Genomic DNA, 27,137 nt, shown 5'->3' with positions numbered 1-27,137 from the left:
TCGAGTCAGAACTGAGTCATAGCTGACCTTCCAGAGAATTTTCAGAGACCATAAATCTCACGGAAGGAGAATGCCCATATTTCTCCCATGGATCAGCTGATGGATTCAAACCCCATGCCTTTGGGTTGGCAGCCCAGCTCCTTACCACTAAGCCAGTGGGAGGTGGGGAGGGAAAAGCACCCCATAGCTGACCCTCCGGTTCATTTTCAGGAAATCCGCACTGGAGTAGACTGCCCATCTTTCTGCTCTGGAGCAACTGGTGAATTCTAGCTGTGTACCTTTGCATTGGCAGTGCAATTCCTTACCTCTAAGTCACTAGAGCTCAAACCACCAAAAGAGGGTCTAAATGCCTCAAGTCCCAATAAATCTGAGGATCCAAGGAAAGCTGGTGAGCTGTTAGTCAGGAGGGAAAGTTCTCCATCTTTAGTTTACTCTTTTGCTGTCATTTGAACGTACGCATGGCAGATTCCTCTCCAGCAAGCAAAGCGTGTCGCCCTCTGAGATGCTCCTCCAGAGAGAAGTCAGGAGACTCCCTCCCTCTCATTCCTGAATCAACCAGTGAACTAGACGCTAACAACAGGTCCCCAGCTGTAGCCAGGGATTCCTACGTTTCGAACCTTTTCAGACACTGGCTTCCTCTGGGATCTCGTTTTTTTTGTTTTCCGGTCATGTGGAGGGTTAAAGTCTGGGATCAGGAAGGTGCGGTCATTCGTCGCAGCAGACGTTCTGGGTGCACTGGCCTAGGGAGACAGGATGGACAGCAGATCCGCCCCCACGCACGGGCACCTGCGCCCCACGCGCCCCTGCCCTAGCGCCCCGGCAGAAGGTGTGGGTGGCCCAGTGAGCAGATGCATCTTGGGGTGGCGAGTGGGGGAGCCCCGCCACGTGGCTGTCGAGGTCAGCAGGGGTTCATGGGAAAAGACTTGTCGGCAACAGGAGAGGACATCCTGCCTGCGTTTCCCTCTTCCTGAGGCAGGAGCCAGTGGCCCCGATTTAGCAGCGCTGGAGGCCACCTCTGAGCCAGCTGGGCTGTCTGATAACACCGCCCCTTACCCAGCCGGTCGGTGCAGCGGAGCCCTGACCCCCCAGCGACGGCCCCCCCTACAGCTGGCTGCACTGGCGACGGTGTCAGGCTCAGCATCTGCCCCGAGCCCCGCCCTCCTCCACCGCACCCCCAAACTCCTTAGATCCCTGGCGGCCCACGCTCAGCCTCACCCTGTTCCCTCTGCCAGTGTCCTCACCAAAATCTGCCTTGATGCTGCCCCGAGGGTCACCTTCCACAGCCAGTTATTTAAAACACAGGTGTAAGCTTTCATTCCCTCCACTTTTCCCCACACTTTCCCTCCATTCCTCACCCCTGCACCTGGCCCCTCACAAAGATAAAGCATCAGCTTCTTGGGCAGGTAATGGCCTCTTCTTGCTGAAGTTCAGGTGTACCCATCCCTTCCCCAAGTCCACCCAGAGTGAGTTCACACTAAGCCCCAACCTCATGACCTTTCTAAATGACCTTCAAAAGGGTGCTGCTCCTACTTTAAAGGGAGTTTACCAGGGTGCAAGGGGACTCCCACTTTATTACTCCCTTGGGTGCATAAAATCCAACACTGAGAGTTAAGGGTAGGGGAAATATTTATCCTCACCCAACCCAAAATAGTAAATTCTACCAAATGCAGATTTGATTGTGCTGAGTAGCAAAGTGTGCACACACACATACTTATTGCTGTTGAGTGTTGAACTGACCCATCCACAACCCTCTATTTGGGTTTTTGAGGATGTGAATCACACAGAAGGAGACTGCCCCTCTTCCTCCTGCAGAGCCACCAGTCTTTGGGTTAAGCATTGCAGTTCTCTATGGACTACACCCACCTGCTGCCCTGGAGGTGCAGCAAAGGGCAGAGGAGCCCCTGAAAGGAATACTTGCAAAATTGGGAGGTGACATTGGAGTTAAAACATTAAGTGGGGACGGAATCTGCCAACTGGAAGAGTGTTCCAGATGCAAGGTGTAACGTGAGTAAAAGCTCTAAATGTGGTGGATATGAGGGCACAGGCAAGGGTGTGTGTGTGTGTGTGTGTGTGTGTGTGTGTGTGTGTGTGTGTATGGGGGGGGCTGGCCCAAGTTATGAGGTCTCAGGTTGCACTCATGAGCAGCAGAAGTCAGGGAATGGCTTTAGATCGGGGGCTTTAGTCACCTGATTTCCGAGGATGATCAGTGAGGAGACCCAGGAGTTAGGTAAATGACTGACTTGGGGATCCAAGGTGAGGGCTGACTAGTCATTAAGGACGAAAGGCAGGTTGGAGAGTGGGTGGACAGGCTCAGAATGATGAGAAGTGGCTTTCTAGTCAAAAGATGTCCCGTGAAAAATGTCTGAAAGGTGTATGTGCAAAGTGCTTTGTCAAGATCAGGAAGATACTGTATAGTAGGGAGAAAAGCGGGGCAGGGATCTTGGTGCCACCTGTCACTCTGTCATTGATGCCAGGTCTGTGCCTTGCTGACCAGTTGGCTATTGGAGTGATTGGAGCTAGGAGTGTCTGGTGGGGTGACCACTGCGGGGATGATGGATCTAGGAATAGGAGAAGCCATTTTCCCAGGATTGGTAGAAAAGAGATTAAGATTATTTTAAGGTCTTTGAATTTCAAAGATAGTGAAGATGCTAACAATGCAGATGTGTATAGATTAATTGTTTTTAGTTGCTACGAGTCACTCACAACTCAGGGCAACAACGTATACAGTGACATGAAATGCTGCCTGGTGCTGCACCATCCCTGTTAGCAGTTACAGACTGGACCTTGTGATCCTTAGGGTTTTCACTGGCTGATTTTTAGAAGTAGATTACCAAGCCTTTGCCCTAATCTGTCTTGGCTTAGAAGCTCTGTTGGAAACTGTTAAGCATCGTAGCAACATGCAGGTCTCCACTGGCATAAGAGAGATCACTGCGCCTGAGGTGTATTGGCCAGAAATGAAACTCAAGTCTCATGCATGGGAAGCAAAGTGTGTACCACTAAAGCACCAACGATAACCTCAGACTAGGGGATAGAGTAGAGGACTCTGGTGGCATATTCCATGCAAGTTACACAGCTAACCCAAAGGCTCACAGTCTGACACTGAATTCACCAGCACCTCTGAGAGAGAAAGATGGACAGTCTCTCCATGTTGCAGTTCACAGCCTCCGAGATGCCAGGGAGGGTTGCTGTGAGGAGAGTCAGTGGTGGGTGAGTGAGAAGAGTTTTGGAATTGTAATCACTGTGTACCTTTGATTCTTAATCTGTAATATGATAACAATAACACTTATCTCACAGAAAGTGATGATGCATGTACAACAGCAAAAGCCTGTGCTGTCATAACAGGAAGTGTGTTTACTGTTATGGTTAAGAAAAGATGTATTGGTATAAACAGAATTTGGGTGTCAAAGTGTATGCACACCACTTTTATTATGTGTGAGTGCTTATTTCCCAACATCTTTGCCAACACTGAATAATATATGTTTTTTAGTACTTACTTGTTAGATCATGGGGATGACACCAGAGAGGGCAAGGTTCCATTCATTTATTCATAGGGTCTCAATGAGTCTGATTCAGGTGCACCTGATTCAGACCATGATCTTTTTGACTACTTGCTATGCATCTGAGAACTGGACAATGAATAAGAATGACAGAAGAATTGATGCCTTTGGGCTGTGGTGTTGGAGAAGAGCCTTGAACATGCCATGGATGGCCAGGAGAAGAAACAGATATGCCTTGGAGAGGGTGCAGTCATACTGCTCTTTAGAGACAAAGATGTTGAGGCTTTGCCTCATATACTTTGGGCCTATTGCTAGGAGGGGCTGTTCCATGAAGAAGGATATGATGCTCAGAAAGGTGGAGGGTCAGAGAAGAAGAGGAAGACCCTCAACCAGGTGGATTGACACCACAGTGACTGCTGCAATGGGCTCTTGTCTGTCAGGAAGTGTGAGAATGGTGCAGGATAAGACAGGGTTCAGATCTGTTGTTCATAGGGTCACTGTGGGTCATACTCAACTCACCTAACATAACAACTAAGAGTCATGATTGACTCACTCCAAGACACCTAACAACAACAACATTGGACAAGTGAATGGTGATGTGGCCTCTGGTTTCAGGTTGACCAGTTCATTGATGGATGTAGTCTGGAACATGTTGGATTTGAGGGCTAGAGACATCTGGAAAGTGAGGGTTTCCAGGGCTGAAACCCAGGAGAGCTGGCAGGGGAAGTGGCAGAGCTATGGATACAGACGTGGTGGGTGAAGTTCTGGGATGTACCACCATCCAAAGTGTATCCAGTGAGCAGGACAGCTCCAGATGAAAAACCCAGAGCCTTAGCTGGGCCTGAGGCCCTTGGCCCTTTTCATTGGCCTCATCACCCTATTTCATCTGTTTCCTCTACCTGATGGCCCAAATCACCTGCACCTCTGGCCTTTACAAGACCATAACTCTACCCTTGGCCCAGAAAATTCCTATTCTATCTACAAGATCCATTTGTGCCTACATGTACACCACTTGTCCCTACCGGTGAAGCTCTTTCTAATTCCTGCCTCCATACTGTCAACGTGGGATTGCAGTGAGGTTCAACAGCTGACATGGGAAGGACTTTATGAGGTAGATAACACCAATGGAAGTGGTGTGCACCAGTGGAGGTTTAACTCTTATGGTGGTTCTTATTGTGGTATTACACTCTTTGTAGTTCCCAGTTATCCCCAAATGATTCCTCATTTTTTAAAAATTTAATTTTATTAATTTTAATGAATGTTTACAAAGATTTTGGATTTCCATTCATTCATTGTTGCATTTTTCTCCCTGCCCACCTCTCCCCCCACCAAGTTCACTCTTCTCTGGTTTTTTGTTTGTCTTTTTGTTTTTAGTATTTTCCTTTTTTCAGTTTAGAAATATATTTATTGGCAAAGATTGTGCTTCAAGTTGAGTGGAGAAATTACAAATTGAAAGACTTAGTAGGAATGTCTCGCAATTTTTATAAACTCCATGAAACATGAAAAATAAACACATTGATCTTTGCACAAACAGCAACTCTGCCACTTAATAGTTAAAGAGATTTCGGCAAGTTTCTTGATATCCTTGAGCATTGTTGTTCTTGTGTACGGTTGAGCCAGATCCAACTCATAGCTGACCCTCCAGCAGGTTTTCAGAGGCAGTAAATCCCATGGGAGTTGACTGTCCATTTTTCTTCCACAGAGAAGCTGGTGGAGTCAAACCACTTCCCTCTGAGTTGGCATCACAGTTACTTACCACTAGGTCCCAAGCGTCCCAAGAGCATTAGTTCCTCATATGTTACCGCTGAGTCAGAACCAACCCATAGCTGACCCTCTAGTGGGTTTTCGGAGGCAGTTAATCACACGGGAGGAGATTGTTCAGCCTTCTGTGGAGCAGCTGGTGGGTTCGCACCCCTTGCCTTCAGGATTGCAGCACAGCTTCTTGTCACTAGGCCACCTAACTCCCTTCATATATATTATTCGCATTACTCACACAATACTCAGACTCAAACTCATTGCCACTGAGTTGGAATTAACTCATAGCTGACCCTCAGGTGGGTTTTCAGCCAGCTGTAAGTCACATGGGAGGTGATTGTTCATCTTTCTCCTATGCAGTTTCTAGGGTTTTGCTGTGTTATTGTTGTTTTTAATTTATTATTAATTTCAATGAAAATTTACAGAGCCTTTGGATTTTCATTCATTCATTGTTGCACTTTCACTCTTCTCTTTAAAAAGTAAAAGAAAAATTCCTTCACTGGTATACAATCCCCCCCCCCCACCCCAAGTATACTCCACTATGCAACCTTCATTCTGGACTCTTGTCATAACCATAATATCCAATCATATATTGCTTTTAAACTGTTCTCTCCCTCATCTGTTTCAATGCAGTATACATAATTTATCCAATTTTTCTCAGTCTTACCCCAACCCTGATGTCAGTCTCATTCTACAACAGTGGCACTAAGCAGTATTTGTCCTTTTGTGACTGAGATATTTCACTCAGCATAATGTCCTCCAGGGTCACCCACTTTGAATAATATTGCATGAGTTCTTTGTTTTCCAATGCAGTGTAGTATTCAGTTGTGTGAATATCAGAACTTCTTTATCCATTCGCTTGTTGATGGGCACTTAGGTTGTTTCCAATTCTTTGCTATTTTGAACAAAGCTGCAATAAACATGGGTGTACATATATATGCCTGGGTGGCAGTTATGGTTTCTTTAGGGGATATTTCCAATAGAGGACAATTCCTCATTTTAAAAGTAGAAAATGGGCTTGGAGAGAAGTGACTCGTCCAAGGCCAGACATCCACTGAGGGGCAAAGTAGAGAGCCAGCCAGGGATCCAAGCATGACACGGAGGACCTGTTCCCATCCCAGTCAGCAGTGAGGGGTGGGAGGATTAGAAGTCTTTTGACTCTAGATGCGGGCACATCCCCCATCACTTCCCAGGACTTCTGGAGACTCAGAAGCTACTCTGCAGGGTATGGCCTATAGGACTCCAGGACAGAACCTTGTCCTTCCTCAGCTCTATAGCTAGGCCTGGTCCCAAGAATGAAGGAACTTCTCAACCCTGCCCAGTGCCAGGACTAATGGACGAGCAACTCTGAGCCAAATCTGCCCTGAGTTCAGCCATCTGTCCCCAGGATCACCCACAACCCAGATCCAATCTGCAGCCACAGGTCTGATCCCTGGCAGCCTCTGTCCTTTGTGCCCAGGGGAGACTGGTGGACAACCCCAGGGAGAGGGCAGGGAGAAGCCAGGCTCAAGGAAGCACAATAAGGTCGTGGTCTCTGCCCTAGTGTCGGGGGCTTCCTGGAGGAGATAGGTGACCTTGCCATCAACCTTGTACTGATGTCATTCCAGCCCCAGTAGCCACCTCATGATATCAACAATCCCCATGCTGTGAGTCAGGGCTGAGTGGAGAGATGGTCTTCTGTGGCCTTGAAGCAAAGGAAGCAGTTGTCCAGGCAAGACCTGCAGAGATAGACATCATCCTGGAGGCCAGGCTGAGGTTGTGCCTAAGTCAAGATGGCTACACTCACCCTCACTCACTACCATAGCCTCAGAGCTGACTCAGTGTTGACCCTCTAGCAAGTTTTCAGAGGCTGTAAATCGCTCAGCAGGAGATTGTCTACCTTTCTTCCTCAGTGTAGTTGATGGATTCAAGGTGCCTGTCTTTGAGTTGAAAACACAACTCCCTACCCACCTGGCCACCAGACTCCGTTCTGGATGGTCGCAGGGAGCAGCAGAAGTGTCATCAGGTCAAAACATCCCTCTAGGCTGAAGGATAAATGGTGCAGCGCACCTAGAGACCAAAAAGGTGGCTGCTGGTAGTAGTGGAGGCTGGCACTCAGGGTGGTGGTAGGGGAGAAGGGGTCAGAGAGATGCAAGGATGGGAGTGGAGAAGCCGCAGGACACACCAGATCTAGCTTGGAACTGCTGCAGTTTTACTTCTCGGACTTTCATGCCAGCTCCTTGTCCCTTCTGCATCCCACCTGAGCTTGGTCATGCGCTATTGGCTCAGTGATCCATCTAGAAAGGTATACCAAGCCAGCCCCATCCCTCTGCACGGGAGGGCAGGTCCAGGTTCAATGCTAAGGGAGACCAAAGTCCTTTCAAACTGATGTCTGTGTCCCCAGGTTCTGTCCATATGGCACAAAGACAAGCAGTTTTAGGAGGGAGGGAGTAGGCAGATTCTTTATAAAGTGCCCCAGGACCACACTCTGGGATTGTCTGTCTCAGATCTTGTGTTTGATTGTGTTTTCCCTCAGTTTCTCAGAAAAGTTCCTTTAGAAAACTACTGTTGGATTTAAAGGGATTTGTCCACAAGCATGAGGCCTTAGGTGAAACAAATGGTTAACATACCCAGCTGCTAACCTAAAGTTTGGTACTTCGGATCCACCCAGAAGCACCTCAGGAGGAAGAGCTGGTAACCTGCGTCCACACACCATCCAGTCACTGAAAGGACAGCAGAGCGCAGTCCTGCTCTAACACATAGACGGTTGCCAGGAGTCAGCGTTGCCTCAGCTGATTTCCCTACAGCCAACAAGGGACTAGAGCTGGAGCGTCAGGGCACAAAAGTAAGGTGTAGTGGGGGCATCTCGAGTCTAAGTGGTCAAAGTACAGGTCCGTCAGCAGATTCATGGGGAAAGATGGGCAGTCTCTTCCGGTTGTGATTCATAGCCTCGGAAACCTGATGAAGGGTTGCAATGAGTTGAAATCAAGTTTGAGGGATGTTTGTTGGTGTTGTTTTGCATTTGGAGAGTTTTTTTTTTTCGAGGCAGAGGTCAGCCTTGGGACGAGCCTGCACTCTGGCACAGTTCTTCTCCCATTGCTGTTGTGAAGCCTAGAACTTCACTTTCATTATCTGTTCACTACACTCATAATCCTTCCCTCCCAGGCTGCTGTAAGGAGCTTCTCTGATGGGTGCATAGCCCCAGGGGTACCCTTCCTGGCCCATCCTCCTCAGGGGGTTCCAACACTATCCTTAGGAAGGCTCCAGAATCCCTGCATGCTGCTCCCACAGTCAGCATCTGTGGCTGAGACCAGGGTCCCTGCTGCCCAAGGCCAGAAGGTGTCCCGGGTCTGCTGACAGCATGGGGGAGAGGAGGTGTGCACTCTGGCCTTGCTGACCTCGGCCGGCCTGGTGCCTGCTCACTGCTCTGCCGCAGACCTGGGGTCCAGGGCTGAGGCCAGTGGGGGAAGGAAGAAGCCAGTTCCCGGGCCAGGAACAGGAAGGCAAAGGGAGTGCAGCAGAGGCCAGGATGACAATTTCCTGCTGCGGGAAGGGAAGGACAGGCGGAGACAGACAACAGTGAGGCAGGAAAGGATGCGCCTTCTCCTGGGCTGCAGGTGGGGGTTGGGACTGCCATGAGACCTCTGGACATGCTGCTCAGGGCTCACTGTCATCAGAGAGTCTGGCATTTGAAGTGGAAAATCTCGTTTCCAAAGGAAAGGCAGGAACTGACACAGTTCCAACCCCAAGAAAGATTTCTGGTCAGCCATCCATCGATTCATTCATCTCTCCATTCATCTCCTTGTCCTTCCATCTGTCCATCTCTTTATCTGTCTACTCATTTGTCCTCCCATGTGCTTGTTCCTCCATCTGACCATCTCTTTATCCATCCATCCATCCATCCCTCTATCTATTCATCCTTCCATCTGCCTGTCCTTCCATCTGTCCAGCTCTCCATCCATCCATCTCCCTGTTCTTCCATCTGTCCTGCTCTTCACCCATCTTTTAATCCATCCATTCATCCATATATCTATTCATCCTTCCATCTGCCTGCCTTTTCATCTGTACAGCTCTCCATACATCTATTCATCCATCCACCCACCCACCTGCCTGTCCGTATGTTCATCTATTAATACCTGCATACATTCATCCATGCACCCATCCATGCACCGATCCACCTTCCTTCATCTGTCCATCTGTCTGCCCATCCTTTCACCCGTCTATTAGCCCACCCACCTATTCTTTGTTTCATTGGTCCTTCCATCTGCTCATCCGCTTATCTGTCCTTCCATTCATCTATAGTCACCCTCTGATGCACCTCTCTGTCCATCTTCCTATTGCTCTTCTATCTACCTGTCCTTCCATCTAGTCCATCATCCATTCATCTCTTCATTTATTCAGTGGGTATTTACTGAGCATTTGCTCTGTTTCAAATGCTGCGCTAGGCATAGAGAGGAAGTAGAAATGATAAGTCTATGATTCTTGTCCCATTGAAACGTTCTGCCTAGTGAAGAAAATAGAAAAACCCCAAATAAAGAGATAAGATTATTATAAATTGTGCTAAGTAGGAGGAAGTAAGCAACCAGGAGGAAGTGGAGTCTAAGGCAATATTTAAGTTCGGTAAGAGGACAAGGAGATTATATGTAAGCTGAGTGATGAAAGTGAGAAGAAGCCAGCCATGTACAGCTTACAAAAGGAAGCTGAACAGTCTGCATAATGGTTATAGGCAGAGAGAGTGTGGAGGGGTGAGAAGGAGCCAACCCACAGTCAAGTGTTTGATTAGCTTTAAGCACAAAAATTATATGATTCCATTTTTTTTTTTCAAACGTGTGTTGGAGAAGGACTGAAAGAAACCAAGTGTGGAACCAGGAAACTGTTAGGGACAATTGCAGTTGTCAGGCGCCTCCAACAGAGAAAAGACTGGCTCTGAGAAACAGTCAGGTCTGGCTGGGTTTTATGGAGAGGTCCCAATGAGATAGACTGACACAGTGACAGAAACAGTTGTGCTCAAGTGTGTCAGAGATGATGAGGATGGCACAGGATAGGACAGGGTTCAGATCTGTTGTTCGTGGAGTCATACTTGACTCAGCAGTACCTAACAGCAACAACAGATGGGGTAGATAGGATAAAGCAGTGTCCACAGAAACTCCCTACTTCGATTTGGAGAGACAGAAAGTGCTGGAATAGAGAGGATGTGAGTCTGAGATTTCGTATTGGGAATTGAGCTGCCTGTGGAGTGTCCAAGCCAAGTGAGTAGCAGAATACTTCAAACTGGAATTAAGTGTTCTGGACTAGAGAAGGGCAACTAAGAGGTGTTGGAGAGATGCTTAGAGGGAGAGAAGGCTGTAGAGATCAAGAAGAGGAGGAGAGTCCTGTGAGGCAGGGGTCAGGCAGCAGAACAGGAGACTGTGAGATCTCAGCAGCCAGCCAGAGGGCTCTGCTGTCTGCCCTGGGGAGCGGAAAGGGGAGGAGAGCAGATAGTGAACCTAGGTGGGCAGCTCTGAGGTCATGGGGACCCTAACTGACGACTCAGTGAAAGGTTAGATACTCAGAAAATCTGCAGTTAAAAGACCTCCAAATTGTTGATGGACAAGCAAACAAACATAAAAGAAAGGGGTTAGTAAGTAGCTGCTCTGAGAACTTTTGCTATGAAAGGAAATAGGAAAGGAAGCAAGAGATATAAGATCAAACAATTGTTTTGTTTCTGAGAGATAAATCTGTGGAGAGAAAAATTGGAGATTCAAAGAGAATAGAATTACTTTCAGGAGACTAGAGAGATGGGTTCCCAGGTGCTATAGAGGGCCTGCAGACATGCTGGAGGGCTGGGGAAAGGAGAGTAGTGGAACAGAAACCCCAGCCAGTGGCTGTGAGGTCTGGACATGGGAAGATGAAGGTATATCCATCTGATGATTTTACTTTAAAGGTGAAGGAGGAGTAAACGTCCGTAATTGCCAGGCAGAAATGAGTACTCACCAAGATCTGCAAACATGAAAGACAAGGAAAACAGCCAGCATGGGAGCTAGGAGTTTTGTGAAATACTCTGGGGACATGATGTGAAAGGTAGGAATGGAAGGTGAAGACACTAAGAAATGATGCAAATAAATGGATCAAGGAACAGGAGGGCATGATGGATGGTGAGAGAACAGTAGAGTCCCTGGACTGGAATTGTGAGTGAAGTTGAAAAACATAGTGATGGTGGAACAAGGACATCGGAGTAAAGAGAGAAGGGGGTGGACGAGAGGAGGGGAATGTAAGAGGTCAGGGATTCAGTGACAGTGCCATTTGCAGTGATGAACAAGCCAGGCTTTGCCCACAGAAGTGCTAAAAAAGGTAGGAGGGAAATCTTGGAAGAGATGCCGTTGAGAATCTTAGAGACGCAGATGCTGTTCTGTTACCAGGTAGATGTTGAGGTCACGGAGAAGGGCTTAGCTGGGTGGAGAGCCCGGAGTCATCAGAGAATGAGGGGAAGGGAACAGGAGGACACTGACAGCTTTAGGGGGAGAGGGTGCTTTTGAGCAGGGATCTCAAAGAGGTTTACTTAGGGAAGAAGAGCAACCTCCAACTCCACCTCCTCCAGCCTCTGTGAGCAATACTGCCTGGGGCAAGATGTCCTCAAAGAGAAAACTTCGTTTCAGTTGAGACATGAAGTAGAGGGAACATTCACAGAAGAATGTGAAGTGCACTGCAAAGTTTACTGATCACTGGAGTCCCAGTGGAAGGTCAGTGAAGGCAAAGGAGGACCTTTCCATGAGTCAGGGTGGCAAATGAAGGGTTTATACAGAAGGGTAAAAGGATTAAGATGCAGCATGTATGGAGTAAGCAGTAAGAAGCAGTATGACGCTTCTGTTCAGTGCTGTAATATGAATGTTTCCTCTGGTGGCATAATGACTTCACCATCCATTCCCCCATCTATACATGCACGCATCCATCCATCTGCCCATCCATCCATTATCCCGTCCTTTCTTCCTCCCTTCCATTTATCCATCCACCTATCCACTCACCCTTCTGTCCACCATCCAACTTTCCATTCATTCACTCACCCATCCTTCTTTTCAGTCCTTCTTTCTAGCCACTCACCCATTCACATTATTCTCAGTCATTCATCTCTTTTCTATCCATTGGTCATCCTTACAATCATTCTGTATCCATATCCTAAATTTTGGGTGCATATGTCCTCTGTTCTAATCTTAGAAAAAGGAATACAATACAATCCCTACTTTCAAACAAGGGAGCTCTGCTGACCTCGTGGTAAGAAGCTGCACTGCAGTCCTGAAATCACACCGTTTGAATCCACCAGCTGCTCCGAGGAAGGATGGGCAATCTCCTCTCGTTTAATTAACTGCCTCTGAAAACCCACCAGAGGGTCAGCAATGGGTCAGTTCAGACTCAACAGTACACAACAATAACAAATTTCTATGAGTAGGAGTCCAGAGGAAGAGGAGGCTGGCACTTGCTGAACTCTGATGCTCCACAGGGTGTGGAGGGCGTGTTTAAAAGGGGAGGTCAGTGGATCAAGGATAAGAAAGGGCAAAAATTTCAAGACAGAAAAAAAAGCCTTGGCACTTGGGACATCTATCATAGGTCTTTTGTCTTTGGAGATGTGTCAGAAGATGAAGCTAGATAGACAGGAGAGTCCTGGCATGTCCTGCTCACAAACTTGAACTTTATCTTGGAAGCAGAGGGAGCTATCACAGGAAGCAGAGTTAACCATTGCCGGTGTGTGCTTCGGGAGGCCGTGCAGCCAGAGGAGGGCATGGATGCGATGCCCCAGACTCCCCAGGAGATCCTTCCTTCTCTCAGTACCGTGATCCCCATTAGTTGTATAATTGCTGCTCTGTGTCCAGGGTCCTGGGGACAGAGTGGGATTGCCCCTGTCCCTAACCTCATCTGCCCCTCATGGCTTCAAGTTTGACCATTTGGCAAATCAGGCTTGGCTCTCTGCCCACCTAGCCATCTGTTGACACAGTTATTTCACCTTCCACAGGTCCAAAGCCAGGCCTGTCATTATCTGCAGACCCACCATCCACTCGGTGCCCTTGACTTGCCTGTTGTCCAGTTAGGATAACTTTATTAGTTTTGCCTGGAAAATTCCTACTTCTCCTTCAAAGCTTGGCACAGAAAGTTGTTCTCTGGGGTTCCTTCCCTACCCCCTCATTGACCCTGGAGAGGAGCCTCTTTTCTACTGGATTCTCCTGGCCTCTGGCACTCATCTCTTTTCCCAGACACCCCATGATTGCCGATGTGCAGTGGGGACCTAGGAGACAGAGGAGGCTAAACTTGGTGGAAGAGCCCGGATGAAGTGAGCCCTGGGGGAAGAATCTGGGGCCACCTCTCCTGCTTTGTGGCACCAGGGCTGGGTGGTCTCCAAAGACAAGATGCTGGCTAGAATGTAAGAGAAAGGTTCAGTGGCTAAAACAAACAAACAAAAATGAAAACCTTTGCCATGGAGTCAGTTCCAATTAATAGTGACCCTGTTGGGAAGAGCAGAACTGCTGCCCAGAGTTTCCAAGGCTGTAATCTCTATGGAAGCAGAATGCCACATCTTTCTCCCAAAGAGCAGCTGGTGGGCTTGAATCGCCAACCTTGCGGTTAGCCGCCAAACACAACCCACAACCATTAAGCCACTAGAGCGCATTTGGGCTCAGACTAAGGAAGGGCTTTACAGGCTGGAGACATGGCTGCCAGACAGGCAAGGCGATGCCTTCCGAAGGGCTTCGGTTTCCCTACCAGTGCAGCGTGACTAGGTTTTCTGTAAGTGCTGACCCTCGGTTGTGTGGTGCCTGAATGGTTGGGCCAGGAGGGAAGGGGCGGAATGAGAGAGTCACCGAGCAGTGCAGGCCTTGGTATCCAGCGTATCCCACCCTGATTCCCCTTCCTAGGGTGACTTGGGTCAGGGTGGTCTAGAACTAACGGTGGTGGGATCCCCCAGGTTCCATGCTACCCCAGTTGGCTGTCAGCGCAGAAGACAGGCCTCAGACAAGCTGGGCTGGAAAGAACAGAGGAGTCTGACCTCTGCTGCCCAGAACACTATGGACCTGGAGGAACCTGGGGCAGAATAGGAGGCTGTGTTCCCCCAGGAGGACAGGGACTTGGGGGGAGGGACAGGACAAAGCCCTGGGCGTCCGGCCACACAGTCCTCCCTTCCTGTTGTCTCAGGATGGTCCTGGCAGGATGCATCTGCCAGATTCCAGGCCAGACATCCCCCAGGGCATGCTCCCACCGCCTCCGGGATCCCTACACACACACAGCCTCATATATACCCACAAGCACATGAACACGTGCACACAAACATGTCAGCAATAAATGTGTGCAAACATGAGACTGCACACTCAGACACAAATGCAGGCCCCATACACTAATTCATACAGTTACACAGATTCACAACCCCAAAAATGCCTACCCCCAACTCCACAAACGGGGCGGCAAGTGGGGTCTGTGGGGGGTGGAGAGAAGCTCATGGGGCCTCTCACCAGCAGCTGCTGGAGGCATTTCAGAGTTTATAAAGGAGAGAAAGGAAAGATTTCCAGCAGAGATGTGGAGTCACGGTGTCCAGGTGATGAGCTCCATCCAGACTTTCCCTGAAAATAAGGCTGAGGTTCCCCACCATCTCCTTCACGCGCCGTGTGGGGCTGGCTGCACTCATGGGCGTGCACAGGTCAGAGTTTAACCCAGGCGTCAGTCACTCACTTGGGCTATGCTGCACTGAGCGTAGGGCCAGGATCTCTCTGGCAGGGACAGTGCACAGTGGGGCCACGATTCAGGCTGTGTGGAGTTTCTGGTTTCCCGTGAGGCCTCGCAGGCTGTGATGCTCAGGGCGTCCATGGGCCACGACCTGTTGTGCCGCCCGGGAGTTCAGCCGGCAGGGTCTGCTCCTCTGGACAGAGAAGGGCCTGCTGCCACCTGTTCAGTGTCTGTCTCTGTACGAGAAACCGTTTTCCTCTCCAGGTCTGGCGAGCGGCTACTCCATGACCTCTCCGAGCCTGAATATCACTGAGGAGTCCTACGTCATCAACGCCAGTGATAGTCTCTCCATCTCCTGCAGGTACTTGGCCAGGATCTGGGACCCTCCTAGTGGCCAGGTCAAGAAGACTGAAAAAGGCTGAGCTAGGAGATGGTGGCGGGGGACCCAGAAGACAGAGGCCTTGGGCTCAGCTGAGCTGGCAGGGAGCTTGGTGTACACAGTGTGTTGGATGAGCAGACAGCCCCTGCCCTGCAGCTCCAGGCACCAGTACATGCCCTATCACTCCACCCCTGTTCCACATCCAGCCCTCTAGCCCCAGGTGACTTCTCCATAGTCATATACACTCCTTCTGAATTACTCAGGCCACATTTATTCCAGGTCAAATCTTACTCTATCGACCCTTACTTGACCCACCCAACCACCTACGTGGACCCCAAGCCTCAGAGATATTATGTTCCCTGGGTAATTGGAAGCTGGTCCAGCCCACCACACAAAGCCCCTGGAGCCAGGCAGAGGCCCCTGAAGAGCTCAGGGTCATGCCCAAGTGTAGGCCTGAGTCTAAGCTCTCTTGTGAACACAGCTGTCCTCAGGGTGGGCAAGCTATGGGCAAGGCTTGGCCCCTGCAAGGGGCTCTTCAGGAGCCTCCTCCTGGGCTGCGGCCAGACCCCTCCTGACCACCCCTGTCCTCTGCCAGGGGGCAACACCCTCTCGAGTGGACCTGGCCAGGGGCTCAGGAGGCACCCGCCAACGGGGGGAAAGACAGCGAGGACACAGGTGTCGTACGAGACTGTGTGGGCACTGAAGCCAGGCCCTACTGCAAAGAGCTGCTGCTCCGCGAGGCTCAAGCCAACGACACAGGCACCTACCGCTGCTACTACAAGTACATCAACGCCCGCATTGAGGGCACCACTGCAGCCAGCGTCTACGTATTCGTGAGAGGTGAGGTCCCTGCTCCCTCACGGAGGGTTGCCAGGCCAAGCAGGGGCCAGTGGGACCCGGCAGATCCACACAAAGCCACAGACCCAGGATGGCAGGAGATCACGGGCCGACCAGTCTGATGGGATTGCCTCTGAACCCCTTCACCCTATAGAGTAACTGAGGCTGCCTTCCCTTCCTCCAACTCTTGCTCCCTCTTACAGATTTCGAGCAGCCTTTCATCAACAAGCCACACACACTCCTGGTCAAACGGAAGGACTTCATGTGGGTGCCCTGCCTGGTGTCCATTCCAGGTCTCAACGTCACACTGTGCCTGGTACAGACTCGACCCTCACCTGGAACCTGTCCACCCATCCAGTCCCTGAGAAACACAGCTTCTGTTCAGTTTGTGAGGAAGTGGGTGGCTGGGCCCTGATGGCTATCATATCCCTCCAGCAAAACTCAGTACTGCGGCCAGACATGCAGGAGGTGATATGGGATGACCGCCAGGGCATGCGAGTGCCTGTGCCGCTGCTTCGGGAGACCTTGTACCTGCAGTGTGAGACCACCTTGGGGGGCCAGGACTTCCGGTCTAACCCCTTCCTCGTGCACATCACAGGTAGGGGCCCGCAGGCTGGGGCTGGGCCAGTCACCCTAGGGAGCACTTGCTCTGTCTTGTGCTCACTGGAGGAGGGATGTAGAGGAGGACAAGGGTTAACTCCTGCAACCTCCAGTTCCCAGGATCAAGGCTAAAGGAAGGTTCTAAAGCAAGGTCCCCGTGGACTCTGTGTGTGTGGTGCACATCCTTGTGTGTGCCCTGTGTGGGGTGTGTCTGTCACTGTGCATATGTCACCAGGCAATGAGCTCTATGAAATGCAGCTGTTCCCTAAGAAGTCACTGGAGCTGCTGGTTGGAGAGAAGCTGGTCCTGAACTGCACTGTGTGGGCTGAGTTCAATGCAGGTGTCACATTCAGCTGGGACTACCCTGGGAAGCAGGTGAGGTCCCATCGCTGTCAGGGTTTCTTCCTTCTACCCATACCCACTCTGTGCCCAGCATGTCCCAAGAGTTCCCCCTGGCCATGCTTTCTGTGTCCAGTGCATCATGGGAAGTACCCCAATATTGCCTTTGCCCGCCCCATGCCCAGTGCACACTGAGGGTCTGTCTACAAGAGGCACAGGCCCCACCCTGCTCCAGAAGCTTGACCAAAGCCAGAGGGTGTGCCCTTGATAACATCAGTTCTGCCAGAGCCTTCTCCTCTGACCCTGATTCCCCTGGTGTGGGCAGGAAGAGAGGGGTAAGTGGGTGCCGGAGCGGCGCTCACAGCAGACCCACACAGAGCTCTCCAGCATCCTGACCATCTACAACGTCAGCCAGCGAGACCTGGGCCCCTACGTGTGTAAGGCCAGCAACGGGGACCACGAACTCAAAGATAAAACCGAGGTCATCGTGCATGGTATGGCCTGGGCTTGGTCAGACGTCACCAAGCCTGAGTCACAGAGTCGGGAATCATGGGGGGGGGGGGTTACCCACTGTGGAAGTGGAAGGAGGGCATGTGTGAAGTCCTCCCAGCACTCATACCTTAGCGCAAGACAAGCCTCCAGCTGCTGAGCCTTACAGAACTTGTCACTAAGACCTTGGGCAGTGGGGGGTCAATAAGGCCAGGCCTTCTTTACACTGGTTCCTCCTGCCTGGCAGAAAAGCCCTTCATCAGTGTCGACTGGCTCAAAGGTCCCATCCTAGAGGCCACAGCAGGCGATGAGCTGGTGAAGCTCCCTGTGAAGCTGTCGGCATACCCCCCACCTGAGTTCCAATGGTAAGGGCCTGGGCTTCTGGAGTCCCCACTGCACTCTCCCTTGCTTACCAGCATGAGAATAGACCAGAAGCTGGAAGAGCAGCCTCCTTTCCCATCAGGACCTGAGTACAGAGACCTGGGGTGAGGATCCTCTGTAGAAAGACATGTCCACACAGGAAGGGCCCCTCCCATTTGTTCACATGCAGTGAATATGGCCAGTGGAGGTCAACCTGGGTTGCCGGAGGGCATCTTCCCTGGTGTGCAATCACAGCAGCAAGAAGGCTCAGTGGAGAGACAGAGACTTGTGGAAACCAATGAGTGGCAAAGCAGGAGAGGAAATAGAAGTTGGAGTGCTATTTCCTCCTGGAGTCAGGGGAGGCTTCCCTCAGGAACAGACTGAATGAAGGAGGGAGCCATGGAGATATCTAGAGGGAAGAGCAATCCAAGGAAGGGTCACACAGGCCCCGAAGGGACAGCATGAAAGCACATAAAAGACCAGATAGGGAGACGGGGGGCCAGCACAGAGTTCTGAGACTATTTTAAAGATTCCAGAATTGGCTGGAAGAGGTATATGCACTTTCACCCAGCACACACTCAAGGATGCCTGGGAGAATGTGTACAGGGTCACAGAGGGCCCTGTGGTTGGTCCTGAAGCTGAGGTTCACCTGAGGCTGAAGAATACTATGGATGAGCCTCATGGCAGAAGGCTGCCCACACCAGAGACTAGGCTGCCCACAGCAGAAAGAACATGTCCCACCAGAGCAAGACTCAGAGGCTTTGGGAGGGAAAGAAGTTCTGGAGACCCTCAGATGCCCCTGAGCCTGCTGCCTAATGCGGCTGAGGCTTCAGCTGTGAGGTTGGCAGGCCTTGCCTGGGAGATCATTTTGAGGCTTTAGGCCATCAACTTCCAGACCAGGGTCTGTCTTCCTGACCACCCTCCTGCCAACATCCCAGCATCCTCCTAGCCAGGTCCTGGAAGGAGTTCTTGCTCTAGTCTGGCCCATCGGGACCTGGCACTTGGCCTTATCTTCCTGTTTCTGGTTATAAGGGATGGGTTGGGGCAGGGAAAGAGTGACAGGCTGGGGCTGGGATGCCCACTTGGGTCATGAATACCCTTTTGCACAGGTACAAAGATAAAAAGGCAGTGTCTGGGCGCCACAGTCCACATGCCCTGGTGATCAAGGAGGTGACAGAAGCCAGTGCTGGAACCTACACCCTCGCCCTCTGGAACGCGGCTGCCGGCCTGTGGTCCAACATCAGCCTGGAGCTGGTGGTGAACGGTATGGATATTGGGACTGGGCAAAAGAATGGGCTGCACCAGAGGAGATGGAACAAGGGTGCAGGCTGATTGGCTGTCATCCTGTGTCCCCAGTGCCCCCCCACATCCACGAGAAGGAGGCCTCCTCCCCCAGCATCTACTCCCGCCACAGTCGCCAAGCCCTCACCTGTACCGCCTACGGGGTGCCTCCACCCCTCAGTGTCCAGTGGCACTGGCGCCCCTGGACACCTTGCAAGACCTTCACCCAGCGCAGCCTGTGAGTGTGGCTTCAGCCCTTCCCTCCCCCATTCCACAGCCCCATCCTCTACTGCAGCTGTAATCCAGTTCCCAGCCCAGGCTCATGCCCATTCGCCATGCACAAAACTTCTCTCTAAAGATGGCTCTAGACTTAGCCCTGCACCAAACCAACCTGTCACTAATTCCACCATGACCTACCCCTGACTCCACCTCACCTGGTGGGAGACCTGAGATGGCTCAGGTGTCAGGCCCCACACAGCAGACCTGAGCTGGACACAGGATGTGACTGACCTCATCCAGCCTCCCTCAGAGCAGAGCGCCTGATACATCACTGCACCATCAGGGCAGGACCACAGAACATGCCTTGGGGCACCCAGGAGTCTCCTACCGTGGGCGAGGATCAGGGAAAGCTTGTGAGCTATGCAAGATACCATGTATTCCGTTGCCCACTGGCCCTATGCAGTGCTCACAACTCCCCCCTCAAACAGAAGAGAAATCAGATTAGAAAAGAGAAATTATTTTCCCAAATTCATAGGGCTACAAACAGCCCAATTGCTGAGCCATATTCCCCCTCGATCCAGCTGGATGTCAGCAGGATAGGGAGGACGGGGATACTCAGGACAGAGGCAGAGACCGCTTAGGCAAGCAGGGGATGACAGGAAAGGCAGTGCTGATGTCGGCAGGGCCAGGGGGTCATGAAGCACACCGGGTCTGACTTCTGCCCTGAAAGCATTAGGGAGCCAAGGAAGGGCTGTGAGCGGGGGAGTCATGCCTTACATCCTTGGGGGTGTGTTGGGGGCTCACAAATTGAGGAAAGGCTGACATTGGAACCCAGAGAGGGCAGCCCCGGCAGAGGAAAGCCTATGGCCCTGTCATGGTGGCCTATGAGCCCAAGGCCACCAGGTAATGTTCAAAACTCCTAAGCACTCTGCCCTTCTGCATGGCCTGCAGGGTACTGTTGGCACCTCTAGAATCTGCTTCCCTTTGAGTCTTTAACCCACTACATCCTGGACCTCCCATTCCCCTAAGGGCAGACAAGAGCCTCCCTTGCAGCCTGAAACCACATTTCCCATCCCAGAAGGAGCCCCAGGTGCCAAAGGTGCATACTTGACGCCAAGGAGGATATACCAGGGAGAGGGAGATGTGGGGAATGGGCTTCTGGAGGGTTGGAGACACATGCTGTGCCTGGGAGACTGGATGAGCAGATCCAGATGGGCACTGCAGGAGAGAGAAAGGGACCAGCAGAAGTGGACGTAGCAGTGGAGTGAGAATGAGGGGGTATCCTCTGCATCAGCAGGTGCCTGGGACTACCAAGAGAGCATGTGCCTGGCAGGCTGTGCATGTGGCATAGGGTGCAGGACCCTGGGGGCTACGAGGGGCAAGTCAGTATTCCAGAAACAAGGTCTGTTGCTTCCATACTTGAGTGAGGCTTTTAGGTCAGCAGGGCACTGCATGGATACTTAACGTGCCCACAATTGCCATGAGTCTGTCCATCACACATTTCTTAGTGGCCAGAGAGGAGTTGGGTCCCAGGATTCCAAACAGACTTCAGTTCTCTAGGTCTTGCCCACCACAGAGTGAGCAGATGACTCTGAGTGTGACAGACTTGATCTTTGCTCCACATCACTGACCTGCCTTTGCCACTCATCACCTGCAGCCGACGGCAGCAACGAGACAGCATGCCACAGTGTCGGGACTGGAGGGAGGTGACCATGCAGGATGCTGTGAACCCCATTGAGAGCCTGGACACCTGGACTGAGTTTGTGGAGGGGAAGAATAAGGTACAACCAGCTCTATCACCAAGTTACCACATAGAGCAGGTCCAGAACAGGAGAGGAGGGCGGTGGGAAGGGCATCTCTCCTCACTTTATATTTTTCCGATTTCCAACGTGTCTGCAGAGCTTGGAGGATAGCTTCTGAGAGTTTTTACAGTGCCTTTGGACCTCAGCTCCCCTATCTGCAAATGCTATCAGGGTGGACTTCTTAGCACTTTCCAGACAAGAAAACTGAGATGGCAGGCAGCCTGGTCAGACATAGGCACTAGCTACCCACGGGCCTCAGGACTGGGAGGAGACAGGGGAACTGGGGATCAGTCAGGTCCCCTGGGAAGGTTGTTGAGCTGCTGAACCAGCCTGGGGGCAATACTGAGAAAAGGCCAGGCAGGGGAAGGGGGCTGAACAAAGGCACCCACTTCCTACAGTCACTTCCTGTTTTCCTATGCACCTCCAGCACCTCTTCCTGTTGCAGGCATGGCCAGGAAGTGCCTGGCTTGTGGGGGGCGCTCTTTGGATGGTAGGCAGGGCCTATGGTCTTCTCCCTCCCCTGCCTACCAAACTTCCAACTTCCAAGAGGCCACAGACCTTCTGGAAGCCTAAGACTCAGCTCCTCCCCTGGCCACTAAGAGAGGTGCTGTGGGCAGTCTTGTGGCTGTTGTGGATGCATCACAGGAGTCCCATAACACGGCTAGCTGCCGGCCTTGGGTCACAGCCTTACACCAGCCCAAGAGTGACTGGCTTTTGATGTGAGCGCAGCCTGAATCTTAGCCTTTCCTTGGACCGAGCTCTGTGCCAGGTCACCGTTACTGGTCCTGTCTCTGAACTTTGGTTATCTCCATTACTCTAGTGGACTTCCTTGCATAAGGGAAGGGTCCAATGTGGGGAACTCGGGCAGGGAATGAGTCTCCATGCCTGTGCTCTCTGCAGACGGTGAGCAAGCTGGTGATCCAAGATGCCAATGTGTCTGCCATGTACAAATGTGTGGTCTTCAACAAGGTGGGCCAAGACGAGCGGCTCATCTACTTCTATGTGACCAGTAAGTGACTGGACTGACCCCAGGACTGGCCACTCTCCAGAGCAGGAGCCAGTGGAGGTGTAGGAGGAAGGGAATCAGCCCTGGGAGCAGATGCTGGACCCAGGCTGGAGCCTACCTAGTTTTTGGTGACTCTTAAGGAGCGATATCCGGAGCCCACTGAATCCCTGGATCTGAGAAGGGATAGATTCAAAGGCCCTCAGCATATGGACTGGGGCTCCAGTTCACCTGGGTGGAAGGGAGGAGATCATCTTCTAGGGGTGCCCTCTCACTCCCTAGCTTCACTTAGAGCTCAGGTCCCTCTCTGTCCTGGAAGTCTCACGTGTGCATTTTGTGCTGAGGATGTTTCTTTGGATTTTCAAATGGATTAATTACCTCAAGGAAGCTAAAAACCCCAAAAGTAGACAATCACTGGGCCCAGGAGCACAGATAAGGGCCCCTGGGAAGGGGCATAGGCAGAGTCCTATGGATGAAGAGAGGATGAAGAGATGGATGAAGAGGGCAGAACCCTATGGATGAAGAGAGGAGCCCACAGGAGCCTGACAAGAAGAGACCAGAAAGACAAAGGAAATGAGGAGAATGTGGTGTCCAAAAAATCTAGTGAAGAGAGATTGTTTCAAGGAAAGGAGTAGAGGGTGTGGCCAGCCGCAAACAGGAGTGAGGCTACAGGTCCCACTGAGTCTAGTGACAAAGAACTCACTGATCTCTGGGCTCTGGGAGAGGTAAGGCCCCACTGAAGTTTACTTAGGAGAGAGAGGGAGGCTGAGTCACAGAAGACCTCAAGAGTGGGTCCTCTGCTCAGACAAGAGCTGGAAGGTTCCAGAGGTGTCCTGGCCCCAGATTTGGGCAGACTTCCACACTTGTCTGAGAGGTGAGTGAGTTCAAGGCTTGATGGTGAAGGGAGAACTGGGAGTGAGCGCTAGGCAGGTAGGTGGGAAGCCTGGGGACTGTCACCATGATTCCTCCTCCCTTTCCTAGCCATCCCCCATGGCTTCAGCATCAAAATAGAGCCATCTGAGGACCCTCTGGAGGGCCAGGCTGTGCAGCTGAGTTGCCAGGCCGACAACTACACCTATGAGCACCTGCGTTTGTATCGACTTAACCTGTCCACGCTGCACGACGCGCACGGGAACCCGCTGCTTCTAGACTGCAAGAACGTGCACCTCTTCGCCACGCCGCTGGCTGCCACTCTGGAAGAGGCAGCGCCCGGGGAGCGACACACCACGCTCAGCCTGCGCATCCCCCAGGTGTCACCTGAGCACGAGGGCGACTATGTGTGCGAGGTGCAGGACCGACGCAGCCAGGACAAGCACTGCAACAAGAAGTACCTGTCTGTGCAGGGTGAGGGAGACTGAGCTGCCATGGAGGGCGGGGCCGTGCTTCCCAGCGAGACTTGGCCAGTTTGCCTTTGCCCCTAGCCCTCCACCACGTTCCTTGGTGGTGCAGTAGTGTGATGGTCCCTGCAGAGACATTCCCCACACCGCCATAGAAGTGCACAATCTTTTTCACTCCACTCCAAAGCAACAGTCCCTCCCTTCAGTGCTCAATCACCTGACCCTTCTGTGTCATGCCACTCTACCACTCTTTAATCTCCTTCCCACCCTCTGCCCGAGGCTTTAATGGCCTCCTTCCAAGGCGCCCAGCAGTTTTTCTTAGCCCACCCTCTACCACTACTCTTCACCTCAGCTCTAGAAGCTCCGCGGCTCACACAGAACTTGACGGACCTCTTGGTGAACGTGAGCGACTCCCTGGAGATGCTGTGCCCGGTGGCCGGGGCGCACGTGCCCAGCATCGTGTGGTACAAAGACGAGAGGCCACTGGAGGAGGAGTCTGGTAGGGGGTTGACCTGGGTGTAGGGTTGGGTCCGGAATTCCAAAACCCACATGAACTCGAATCCCGCCTTCTGCAGGAATAGACCTGGCCGACTCCAACCAGAAGTTGAGCATCCAGCGCGTACGCGAGGAGGACGCGGGCCGCTATCTGTGCAGCGTGTGCAACGCCAAGGGCTGCGTCAACTCCTCCGCCAGCGTAGCTGTGGAAGGTCCGGCGGCCTCCGAGCCCCTCAGACCCTGCTGGTCCCCCTTGGCACCATCTTGTGGCCATTTTGCGCAAGTGAAGCCACTAGAAGGGGCCCTTCTGCTAATGTGCACTCTGCGTGCACGCGCGGGGGCGCGCGCACACGCGTGAACACACATATGCCTCTCTGCCCACCCAGGCTCGGAAGATAAAGGTAGCATGGAGATCGTGATCCTTGTCGGAACCGGGGTCATCGCAGTCTTCTTCTGGGTCCTCCTCCTCCTCATTTTCTGCAATTTGAGGAGGGTGAGGCTCCTCCTTCTGCTAGCCCCTCCCCATTTCCTTATGGTATCAATCCTGTCCCCACCCTGGCCAGTCCTTAAGATAAAGAATAAGAGAGCCATGCCCATCATGCAGCCTCCTCTCCGTGTCCTAGGCTCTGATGGTGCAGAGGCTTTCTGTCTGTCCCCTTCTTGATTGAGAGCCTTGAAAGAGGTCCCGTATGTTTTGTGTGACATTTCACCCAGGCACAGCAGTATGGTCCAAATCCTTTTTCCCCCACCCCTAAGCCAACCCACGCAGACATCAAGACCAGTTACCTGTCTATCATCATGGACCCTGGAGAGGTGCCCCTGGAAGAGCAGTGTGAATACTTGTCCTATGATGCCAGCCAATGGGAGTTCCCTCGAGAGAGGCTGCACCTGGGTGAGGCCAGCATCTGCCCTGCTCCACCCTTCCTGGCCCAAGCAGTTAAAGCTGCAGCCTCGACCACACAGGCTGGAGCTCCCCAAACCCCTCCATTCTCAGAACTCTTGCCAGGAGGGCTGGCCTGGCCCCCACCTAGTCTGACCTGTCCATCTGGGCGTGCGTCCCCAATACTGTGCCAGGTCTCCCAGTTCCCAGGCCCCAGAGGTCACTTCCTGCTGCTCTAAGCAGGGTGGGTCTGTCACACCTGCTGGAGAGGATGCGAGGCTTTCCTGTCTTCTCCTTTCCCTTTTCCCACTCCTGCTCCCCATGCTCTTCCTGTTTGGCAGAAAGGTTCAGACTCTCCTCTCACGCTCAGGAGACCCTCCCGGAATAGTGGCTTCTGCTCCCCATCCCTCTCCTTCTTCAGCCACCTGGAACCCACTCCCTGCTACCTCACCCCCTACAGGGAGAGTCCTCGGCCACGGGGCCTTCGGGAAGGTGGTGGAAGCTTCCGCGTTTGGCATCAACAAGGGGAGCAGCTGTGACACCGTGGCTGTGAAAATGCTGAAAGGTGTGGGATCAGTGGGGAGAAGGGAGGAAGGAATCGCCACACTAGTGAGGAGCAGCATTTCTGTGGTGGGCTGGGGGGACTGTGCTGCGGCCAAAGAAACTGAAGCTCAGTGTTGGAGAGGCTTGCTCAGGATTCTTCAGGAAGTAGGACGCAGAGGCAGGCGTGAGAAATATGTCCCAATCCCAGCTGACACCCTGACTCAGAGGGAACAGCAGAATTCAGGAGAACCTTGTGCCCCTAATGGCAAGAGCTTGGATGGATCATGCCTTAGTTAATGGCTAAGGAAGACCTTGGGGTAGAGGCCCCAGGTAAACCCCTCCACTACTCCAGTCCCCCATGTCCCCTCCAGAGGGTGCCACGGCCAGCGAGCACCGGGCCCTTATGTCTGAGCTCAAGATACTCATCCACATCGGTAACCACCTCAACGTGGTCAACCTCCTGGGAGCGTGCACCAAGCCAAACGGTACTGAGTCCTCGGCAGGGCAGCCTGGAGGGAGAAGTGGGGAAATTGAGGAGTGGGTTTTCAGTATGCATTGGCTATAGCGAGAGGAAAGGTCTCTAATGGGCGGAGCAGAGCAAAGCTGGGCAGATGACAGGGCGAAAGAAGGGTGCAGGCCTGACTGATGTTTGCTTGAAGGGTTGCGTCACAGCTGACCCACGCAATGTGAGCAGGATCACTAAGCTTTTTTATTTCCTGCCCTACTCTGCTCCAGGCCCCCTCATGGTAATCGTGGAGTTCTGCAAGTATGGTAACCTTTCCAACTTCTTACGTGCCAAACGGGATGCCTTCAACCCCTATGCGGTAGGTGCCTGCCTGCCTCTCCTTAGGAGCTCTATTGATGAGCTGGAGAGGGACCAAGTGGGAGGGACTCTTCCTGAAGGAGTCAGGATCTTGGGAGGAAGGGGTGATGAGGCTAAAACTCTCTCTGTGTATTCTTAGGAGAAGTCCCCAGAGCAGCGAAGGCGCTTCCATGCCATGGTGGAGGCTGCCAAGGCTGACAGAATGAGCCAGTCCCGTAGCAGTGACAGGGCCCTCATGCGGTTGCTGGTGGGCAAAAGTGTGGCAGGACAAGCGCCTTCAGCCCAAGAGGGTAAGAGCCTGTGTTTCCCATGCCCAAGTAATAGGGTAGGCACAGTGATACCTCAAAATCAGAGGGAGAGTGGCTTTCCCCCTCACTAGAAATACATAAGGTTGCAAGTTCAGGAGAAAGGTGCACAGAAAAGAGCATACAATGAAGTCTACTTCAGGAAATGGAGCACTGGTGGCTTAGTGATAAGGAATTGCCCTCCAACCCAAAGGTACACAGTTTGAATCCACCAACTGCTCCACAGGAGAAAGATGAGCAATCTCCTCTTGTGCGATTTGCTGCCTCTGAAAACTTTTTGGAGGGTCAGCTATGAGTCGGTTCTGACTTGATGGTACACAACAACACGTTAGGAAGGGAGAATACCTCAACAGTAGTTTCACAGACTTGAACATCACAGGATAAAAAGGAGTTTGCCTCACAAATGGAAGCCATTCAGATCACCGTATGGGATACAGTAAGTAGGTGTTCCAGAGGGTTGGTAGGCTGACTAACAGGAGAGGATTTGACATGCTTGTTAACTGGTGCCAAAGCCATCAGAAGCCAGGTCAGGA

At 52.0% G+C, this 27,137-nt stretch overlaps 1 protein-coding gene across 1 annotated transcript in view; it reads left to right on the top strand.

Moving 5' to 3' along the window:
* Positions 1-27,137, top strand: part of FLT4 (fms-related tyrosine kinase 4) — a 73,432-nt gene that overhangs the window by 28,265 nt on the left and 18,030 nt on the right. Inside the window, exons 4-23 of the mRNA XM_006898154.1 lie at positions 15,177-15,273; positions 15,887-16,131; positions 16,332-16,444; positions 16,564-16,726; positions 16,964-17,103; positions 17,393-17,561; positions 17,804-17,921; positions 19,026-19,180; positions 19,273-19,435; positions 21,074-21,197; positions 22,119-22,227; positions 23,203-23,565; positions 23,911-24,057; positions 24,134-24,265; positions 24,440-24,546; positions 24,810-24,945; positions 25,394-25,498; positions 25,848-25,961; positions 26,212-26,300; positions 26,439-26,589. Of these exons, the coding sequence (XP_006898216.1) occupies positions 15,177-15,273; positions 15,887-16,131; positions 16,332-16,444; positions 16,564-16,726; positions 16,964-17,103; positions 17,393-17,561; positions 17,804-17,921; positions 19,026-19,180; positions 19,273-19,435; positions 21,074-21,197; positions 22,119-22,227; positions 23,203-23,565; positions 23,911-24,057; positions 24,134-24,265; positions 24,440-24,546; positions 24,810-24,945; positions 25,394-25,498; positions 25,848-25,961; positions 26,212-26,300; positions 26,439-26,589 (2,940 nt within the window). The remainder of the gene's footprint in view (positions 1-15,176; positions 15,274-15,886; positions 16,132-16,331; positions 16,445-16,563; positions 16,727-16,963; positions 17,104-17,392; positions 17,562-17,803; positions 17,922-19,025; positions 19,181-19,272; positions 19,436-21,073; positions 21,198-22,118; positions 22,228-23,202; positions 23,566-23,910; positions 24,058-24,133; positions 24,266-24,439; positions 24,547-24,809; positions 24,946-25,393; positions 25,499-25,847; positions 25,962-26,211; positions 26,301-26,438; positions 26,590-27,137) is intronic.

This window comes from Elephantulus edwardii, unplaced genomic scaffold (assembly GCF_000299155.1).
Source record: "Elephantulus edwardii isolate Elephantulus edwardi_28Jun2011 unplaced genomic scaffold, EleEdw1.0 scaffold00221, whole genome shotgun sequence".
Lineage (NCBI taxonomy): Eukaryota > Metazoa > Chordata > Mammalia > Macroscelidea > Macroscelididae > Elephantulus > Elephantulus edwardii.
The sequence above is the reverse complement of the archived record's forward strand: the minus strand, read 5'-3'. Positions and strand labels throughout refer to the sequence as shown.